At 42.8% G+C, this 9,195-nt stretch overlaps 1 protein-coding gene across 1 annotated transcript in view; it reads left to right on the forward strand.

Moving 5' to 3' along the window:
• stk16 (serine/threonine kinase 16) overlaps window positions 1-5,314 on the forward strand; it is a 27,322-nt gene extending 22,008 nt beyond the window's left edge. The window contains exon 8 of the mRNA XM_043694290.1: window positions 3,628-5,314. Coding sequence (XP_043550225.1) covers window positions 3,628-3,766 — 139 coding nt within the window. The 3' untranslated portion in view covers window positions 3,767-5,314. The remainder of the gene's footprint in view (window positions 1-3,627) is intronic.
• The last annotated feature ends 3,881 nt before the right edge of the window (window positions 5,315-9,195 follow it).

Below are 9,195 nucleotides of genomic sequence, written 5' to 3' on the forward strand. Positions count from 1 at the left end.
CAGCATGGATTTATGAATGGGAAATCATGCTTGACTAATCTTCTTGAATTTTTTGAGGATGTAACTCTGAAGATGGACGAGGGAGATCTAGTAGATGTAGTGTACCTGGACTTTCAGAAAGCTTTTGATAAAGTCCCACATAGGAGGTTAGTGAGCAAAATTAGGGCGCATGGTATTGGGAACAAAGTACTAACTTGGATTGAAAGTTGGTTGGCTGACAGGAAACAAAGAGTAGTGATAAACGGCTCCATTTCGGAATGGCAGGCAGTGACCAGTGGGGTACAGCAGGGATCAGTACTGGGACTGCAGCTTTTTACAATATATGTTAATGATATAGAAGATGGTATTAGCAATAACATTAGCAAATTTGCTGATGATACTAAGCTGTGTGGCAGGATGAAATGTGATGAGGATGTTAGGAGATTACAGGGTGACCTGGACAAGTTAGGTGAGTGCTGGAAATGTGTTGCTGGAAAAGCGCAGCAGGTCAGGCAGCATCCAGGGAACAGGAGAATCGACGTTTCGGGCAAAAGCCCTTCTTCAGGCTTATGCCTGAAACGTCGATTCTCCTGTTCCCTGGATGCTGCCTGACCTGCTGCGCTTTTCCAGCAACACATTTCCAGCTCTGATCTCCAGCATCTGCAGACCTCACTTTCTCCTCAAAGTTAGGTGAGTGGTCAGATGCATGACAGGTGCCGTTTAATGTGGATAAATGTATGGTTATCCACTTTGGTGGCAAGAACAGGAAGGCAGAATATAGGGGCAGTACAGAGAGATATGGGTGTTCTTGTACACCAGTCAATGAAGGTAAGCATGCAGGTACAGCAGGTAGTGAAGAAGGCTAATAGCATGCTGGCCTTCATAACAAGAGGGATTGAGTATAGAAGCAAAGAGGTTCTTCTGCAGCTGTATAGGGCCCTGGTGAGACCACACCTGGAGTATTGTGTGCAGTTCTGGTCTCCAAATTTGAGGAAAGACATTCTGGCTATTGAGGGAGTGCAGCGTAGGTTCACGAGGTCAATTCCTGGAATAGTGAGACTATCTTATTCTGAAAGACTGGAGTGACTGGGTTTGTATACCCTTGAGTTTAGAAGATCTGATTGAGACAAATAAGATTATTAATGGATTGGACACTCTGGAGGCAGGAAACATGTTTCTGCTGATGGGTGAGTGCCGAACCAGAGGACACAGCTTAAAAATACGGGGTAGACCGTTTAGGACAGAGATGAGGAGAAATTTCTTCACCCAAAGAGTGGTGGGTGTGTGGAATGCTCTGCCCCAGAGGGCAGTGGAGGCCCAGTCCCTGGATTCATTTAAGAAAGAGTTGGATAGAGCTCTCAAGGATAGTGGAATCAAGGGTTATGGAGATAAGGCAGGAAGAGGATACTGATTAAGGATGATCAGCCATGATCATATTGAATGGTGGTGCAGGCTCGAAGGGCAGAATGGCCTACTCCTGCACCTATTGTCTAGCCTCCACTACTTCCTCTGGCAGCTCATTCCATACACGTACCACCCTCTGCGTGAAAAAGTTGCCCCGTAGGTCTCTTTTATATCTTTCCCCTCTCACCCTAAACCTATGCCCTCTAGTTCTAGTCTCCCCAACCCCAGGGAGAAGAGTTTGCCTATTTACCCTATCCACGTCCCTCATAATTTTGTAAACCTCTATAAGGTCACCCCTCAGCCTCCGACGCACCAGAGAAAACAGTCCCAGCCTGTTCAGCCTCTCCCTGTAGCTCAAATCCACCAACCCTGCCAATATCCTTGTAAATCTTTTCTGAACCCTTTTAAGTTTCACAACATCTTTCCAATAGGAAGGAGACCAGAATTACATGCAATATTCCAACAGTGGCCTAACCAATGTCCTGTACAGCCGCAACATGACCTCCCAACTCCTGTATTCAATACTCTGACCAATAAAGGAAAGCATACCAAACACCGCCTTCACTGTTCTGTCTACTTGCGACTCCACTTTCAAGGAGCTATGAACCTGCACTCCAAGGTCTCTTTGTTCAGCAGCACTCCCTAGGACCTTACCATTAAGCATATAAGATTTGCTTTCCCAAAATGTAGCACCTCCCATTTATCTGAATTAAACTCCATCTACCACTTCTCAGCCCATTGGCCTATCTGGTCAAGATCCTGTTGTGATCTGAGGTAACCCTCTTCACTGCCCACTACACCTCCAATTTTGGGGTCATCTGCAAACTTGCTAACTGTACCTCTTATGCTCCCATCCAAATCTCAAGCCCTCCATTTGCAGTAACATCCTGGTAAATATTTTCTGAACTTTAGTAGCATCTTTCCTGTAACAAGGCGACCATAATTGTACACACTACTCCAGAAGAGACCTCACCAACGTCTTACACGTGATGTGTTGCTGGAAAAGCGCAGCAGGTCAGGCAGCATCCAGGGAACAGGAGAATCGACGTTTCGGGCATAAGCCCTTCTTCAGGAAGGGCTTATGCCCGAAACGTCGATTCTCCTGTTCCCTGGATGCTGCCTGACCTGCTGCGCTTTTCCAGCAACACATTTTCAGCTCTGATCTCCAGCATCTGCAGACCTCACTTTCTCCTCTTACACATGATGTCCCAACTAAGAGCCTTGGGTAGATGTAAATGATTCCATACTCATTATTCTAAAGAGGCATTTATCCCTCAACCAAATCACTTGCTTTAAAAAAAGGTCAGATTGCAACATTGTGCAACATTGCCTGGAAAGTGCTTTGAAACATCAATTGTTCCCCCATCCATAAATAAAGCTATCTCGTGGAAGGGGTGAGAGAAGTATTGGAGAAAACATTTCCATTGTTCATGTCTTTAGTCAGGCAATACCTGGACTGCTGTACAGTGTTGCAGTGCATGCTGAAGGAAGGTTATACTGCATTGAAGATGGTACTGTAGACTGGTCCCTCTGAGAGAATTTGTTCTATGTTCTCTGAAGTTTAGAAGAATGAAAGATGGTGTAAGTGGAGCGTAACCATATTCTGAAGGGCCTTGATAAAATAGGTACTGAAAGGATATCTCCAATCTAGAGCAGTTGCATCATCTGGGAGCCATAAATATGAAACACTTTTGTTTAAATCCAGGAAAGAATTCTGGAGAAAGTTATATACCTGGAAATGGTAATAATGTGGAACTCTCTGCCGCAAAGCAGGTGAAAAGGTGAAAAACATTGATGCATTTAAGAGGAAGCTAGGTAAGAGATAAAGTCACCATAGAGCAGCTATTGTCTATCTTTAGAAGGAAATAACTAGTGGTGGTTCAGTCGGAGGGTCACCATGCCTCAGGTGAGGGAAAGGTTGGCATGGAGAATCCTTCATGGTAACCTCAACCAATGTGAGATTTGAACCCACATTGGCTGCTATGCAATGCAAAGTGATGTCAACAATCAGCTAACTGAACTGACCAACCCTCTGAGGAAGCTAGGTGAGTACATGAAAGGCAAAGGACTAGAGAGCATAGTGATTGTGTTAGGTGAGGAAGGAATGGTAAGAGGCGTGTGAGAGATTTTAACATTGGCATTGACCTGCAGTGCTGAACGGCTTGTTTCTGCGCTGTGAAGGCTTTTTTCTGAGTGCTAATTTTGGTTTTGGCTGAATTTTCCTCTACTCTTTTTACATTGTAGGTACTCACAGGCCCTGCAGCATCTGCTAACCTCTACAATGGTGACTAACCCACAAGAGAGACCAAATATTACCTGGGTCCTGAACCAGACCAAACAATTACTGCAGATAGAAGCCGTCGAGGAGACTAAATTGGCATGATTTCAGCAGCACAGATGTGAATGGCTCTGTCTAACCTGCAAGTGCTCTGGTTTCTCAGCTGTCGGACCTCAGACACTGCTGTACAATGTAGCAAAAACCTTACCCTCAGCAACTGAGGCAGTGGACCAGGACAGGACATCGTGTTCATTCTGTTCCTGAATCGTTTGTGCTTGGCTCGACGTTGAAGGGCAGGGAGAAAGAAATGCACGTGTTTTTTTCTTCTTTTCAAAGGCAATCAGCTGCTCACTTTGCTCCAATACCTCTCCCTGTGCTTTTTCACGTTCTTGCATTTGTATTGATCTTTGTCCACCAAATCCACAACTACCTTCTTTCTTACGTTGAAGAACGTTGGAATGTCCTGGATAGTTTTACTCCTTCTGTGGCAAAAAGGAGGCGGGGTACTTGTTGGTAAATGATTTCTTGACCATCCATTTATTTATTATTTGAGGCAACGGTGATTTTGGCTCTCATTAAAACACGCTGTGTTTAGCATACCTTCAACCTGTTAGGAAATCTCTTGTCAATCATCTTTCTCCGTAAGGAAATTTAAATCCATATCTCAGTAACCAGATGGCAGCAAATTGCCAGGTATCCAGGATTGCATAGCATGCTCTTAACCATTTCCGCCCCCCCACAGGCGTGCACGCACACCTCCACCCACCCCAATCCTGTCATTGTAAATTTCTCGCGTTGATCATACCCAAGTGGTTTATTGTATAACTATCCCCCACTCACTGCCTCTTGCTGGACAGATGTTCTGGTTGTATTGTAGAGAACCTGCTAACTGCTCGGGATCCCTGAGGCACTGAACTCCTGCCCTCCTGCTCCAAGGCCAATGCATTGCTGTTTCCATTCAGTCTGCTAACTCTTTCATGATGTGCTAATTCCAACTGAGCTGCATAGAGCTTCCGAGTTGGCAAGAAAGTGCAGATACAGAGGTGGCCTTGTACTTGCACAGTCAGGGGAGCCAGGGCTGATTCCTGTTCTGTTGTACTGCCATTTACATGCTTGTAACTGAGAGGACTACCTTGACAATCACAAGTCATGTCAGCAGTGCACGTAGTAACCTTTATTTAACCTGTCATGGTGCTGCAACACCTTGTCCCTCACACCCCCAATCCAGCTTGCAATGTTCTTTAAAATATCTTTTTAACATTGCAGCTTGGGCTGTGGATGCTTTGTTATCTCAGCTATCCTTTTTGGAAACCATTGGGCAGGGTGGTTCGTCCTTACCGTCTTTTTCAGTGTTTATCCACCAGCATCCAAAATTAGACACTTAGGAATTGCAAACTGGGTCTAGTTCTCGTCCACTTTACTTTTCTCCTCCACCTCCCCAGAAATAACTGAGTACCTGGCATCTACTGAGGGCCAAACTATTGTCACCAAGTTGGTTAACCCACGCTCAGCGAACTACTTAGAATCCCCGTATTTGCTCCTTCCCATATCTTTAACAGCCAAACAGGAAACAAAAACAGATCGGAAATAAACAGAGTAAGTCATTTCCTCACTGTCTCATTGCCAATTAAAGGATTTGTGATTCCCTTTCCATCCCTCTGCTCATTCATTTTGATGCCAGCTTCCTTCGATCTTTTCAGACAAGTGCAGGGAAATAATAGAAGGAAAGAGATGAGAGACTGGCTATAATTTTTAATCTACATCATTGTAGAATGGTATTATACAGCATGGAACGAAGCTGTTTGGCCCATTTAATAATCCCTGTCAGCTTTCGAAGAGCTCCTAACTGCACCACCTCAAAATGGTCAGTCCTTCTGGAAATAAAGAAGTCATCTATCCAATCACCAGCTTAGCACAAGAAGGTTTTTACCACACTTCTGCAAGTGGAACTGTGAAGTCACAAGACCACTTCAATGAAAATCCTTTGTTGTGGTTAATGCTTCAGTTCCTGCTCAGAGTGCTGGACTTGTGCATGACTGGTATGAGATAACAAGTGTCTTCCTTCCTCTTCTCCACCCCTCTCAACTGTAACAATTCGAAGCCACAATATACATGGTGAATCGAGAAAAAACCTGAAATAATTTTAGGAAGGATGAGGAGATGGGACTGACTCCTTTGCTGGCATTCTTAGTAAAACTAACGTTAGGTAATTAGATGGCTCCGCACTTTTCTATTATGCCTTTCCAGCATTATACAATAAAACCAGTGATATTCACCAGATGATAACTTTATTCAGCCAGTGGTCACACACAGTACTGCAATGCTGGAAATCTAAAATTTTTTGAAAAACAGCTAGAATGTTGAAACCAGAGTTAGTATTTCAGATTGATAATCTTTCGGCCCAACTCCAAGGAGTTAAATAGGAATAGCGTTTAAGCAAGTACAAAGGGGGCAAGGAGATAATTCAGGGGAATGGGGCTATCATAAAGTGGATGTTGCCTTTAACCTGCATCATCATACAGGAGGCCATTTGGCCCGTCAAATCCCTGCCAACTTCTGTGAAAAGTAATCCTGTTTGTCCCACTGTCCTGTTCTTACACTTGGGAGGGAAAAATATGCTGAGGTTTTTATCCAGTTTAATTTTGAAAGCTACTGTTGAATCTGGTCACCAATTGCCTTGGATCTGTGCTCTCTGGTTGTGCACCTTTCAGCCATTAGAACTAGTTTTTCTTAATTAATGCCTTTACAATGTTAAACATGTCCACCAAATCACCTCTCAGCATTCTCTGCTCTAAGAAGAATAACAGCTCCACAATTCTAAAGGTTAGAAATTAGGTTTCACTGTTTTATTTAAGTGAAAACAAAATGCCAAGTGGTAGAGCAAGCCGAATAGAACCTGAATGTAAAAGTAGGTCAGCATTTGAGATTTGGCCTGCTTTGTTAGTCTGTGCTGTGGAGTTGGGGAGGGGCTGAGCAGTTTTGGATTTGTTGCATTCTCTGAAGGGATGTTTTTTGTTATGTAATAACGTCTCGCTGAATGGTTAGTGGGTGCATGTTAGATTACTTAGATGTTAGATTACTTAGATGTTAGATTACTTTGAGAAGACGCCTCTGAGAAGTATAGAAAACAATGTAGACAGTCAATTAGTAACAGGGAGAAAGTGCAGATGCAACATTCCTGATGAAGGGCTTATGTCTGAAACGTCAACTGTCCTGCTCTTTCAGTGCTGCCTGACCTGCTGTGCTTTTCCAGCACCACATTTTTCAACTTAGTCAATAGGTGACATTAAGTCATAAATATTGTACACAGCTGCATGTTACCTCTGTCTTTGCATAGGGAGGGACTTGATATGTGGAATGAACTTTCTGGCGAGGCCCTTAATCTGTATGGATGACCCTTGTTGGGTCTCCTCTGTACCTTTTGTATCAGCTTTGCTCATATGGCAGCGCTCACAACTTTGGAGGTGGGTTCTAGCTTTCAGTTCTATTCTACAATCTTAAGCACGTAATCTAGGCTGACAGTTCAGATTGTCACTGTTGATTTTGTCCTCTGGGTATAAAATGTTCCGTCTGCTTATTTAAGCAGGGTTTTGTCACAATCTGAATTGACCTGTTTAAAAAAAGCACATGATCATTTTAACATGGCTCTTTCTGTTCAGGCAGCGTTAATTTCAATGTGGCTGTTGCCCAGATAGCAACAGTTATTTCATCTCCATTTGTACCCAGTGAGTTGTTATGATCTGAAATGCACTGCCTGGAATGGTGAAGGGAGCTGATTTTTTAGTAACAAGTGAAAAGGAATTGGATCTGTCATTCTAAAATAGCCATTTCAGGACTATGGAGAATAAGCAGTGAGTGGGATTAATTGGAGAAGTCTACTAGAGAGTTGGCACAGGTACAGTGGGTTAGATTGCCCCGTTCTCTTCATGAAGTGGGGATTGGTTAGCTCAGTTGGCTGGAGGGTTGGTGTGTAATCTAGAGTGACACCAACAGCGTGAGTTGAATTCCTGCACTGGCTGAGGTTACCACAAGGATCTTGCCTTCTCTACCTCTCCTCTTGCCTGAGTCATTGTGATCCTCAGGTTAAACCACTACCTACTCACTCTCACACTCTGTCTTGCTCATGGGAGAGCAGCCCATGGCCTGGTAAAACTATGGCAACTTTACCTTTTTACTTCATGAAGTGCTGCTAATTTTGGAAAGTGCTATATATGTTCAGTTATTTAACAATATTCCGACAGGAGGTTCTTTTTTGTGGAAACCTGTTCATGAATCAAAACATTAGAATAAGCTGCAAGATCCCAAGATTGAAGAGAGTGAGCAAGCTAACTTTATGTTTTCCATTTAACATTTTCCTTTATCTTTGTGAAACTAGAATCAAACTGTTCCAGAAAAGCCTGTCCAATTTAAAATGATGTCGTAGTTTTACTTATCAAGTAAATTATTTATTTAACCATGCTGTCTGCAACCCAGCAGTCTTATCCCATTTGTTTGATATCTACATGAAATGACCATCACGTGCCCAAGCAACACAGCTAGTATTTCACTGAGGGAGACATGAAGATGCATATGAATCACCATAGTTTTAAACATCATTTGCTTATCATAGGTTACCCATGTTAGTTAGCAAGTAATTTCATCCCATAGTCTCAACTTTGACTTTTCTGAAACTGATTAAATTAATGAAATGATTAACTTGATGTTAGCGAGCATCTGCATGGGACTTTGGTCTCTCTCTCTCTCTGTGTGTGTGTGTGTGTGTGTGTGTATTACATAGTTTCATCTGTGTCCCAAGTATTTGTAGATGTTATTGTTGTACTCCAATCCAGCTATTGGATCACGTGTGTGTGTGTTCATAGAATGCAGTGTGCCAGTTAACTCCTTCTTCCTGGTATTACATAGTTTCATCTGTGTCCTAAGTATTTGTAGATGTTATTGTTGTACTCCAATCCAGCTATTGGATCACGTGTGTGTGTTCATAGAATGCAGTGTGCCAGTTAACTCCCTTTTCCTGTGTGGCTGGTTGTCTTTATGTGAAACCTTTATTCTTCCTTATGTTTGAGATTTGGTTTATTCCTCCAACTCCACCCTGCAATTTTAAAGTGTAAACCATGCTGTTAAGTGTGTGAAGCAGTGAAGGGAACTTGAGATCTGCAATGAAAAGCAGGAATGCATTTAGCTTGGTCAGAATCTCCTGGTTAAGTGGCCTAAATATTAACCTGTCCTTTCTCTGTTTACATATTTAACTAGATTTGCTGTACAAATTATTGAATGAAGGCATATTTCTGATGGGTGTTCTTCGTGTAACTGTGCTTGCCATGTTTATCCTGAGTTACTTTCTCCTCAGCTGCTAACACACTTGAAATAAACGAGCAGCGAGGAAAAGCTATATGTTAAACATGTGCTTCCCATAAATTGGCACCATTTGAGCTTTATTGTGGATTGTTAAGCATATGTTAAATTGGTCTAATCTTGGGGAATGAAAGACTGGGTATTGTTGGAAATCACCTCTCCAAAGTTTAACATGTTAATTT

Source organism: Chiloscyllium plagiosum, chromosome 7 (genome assembly GCF_004010195.1).
Source record: "Chiloscyllium plagiosum isolate BGI_BamShark_2017 chromosome 7, ASM401019v2, whole genome shotgun sequence".
In the NCBI taxonomy this organism is placed as follows: domain Eukaryota; kingdom Metazoa; phylum Chordata; class Chondrichthyes; order Orectolobiformes; family Hemiscylliidae; genus Chiloscyllium; species Chiloscyllium plagiosum.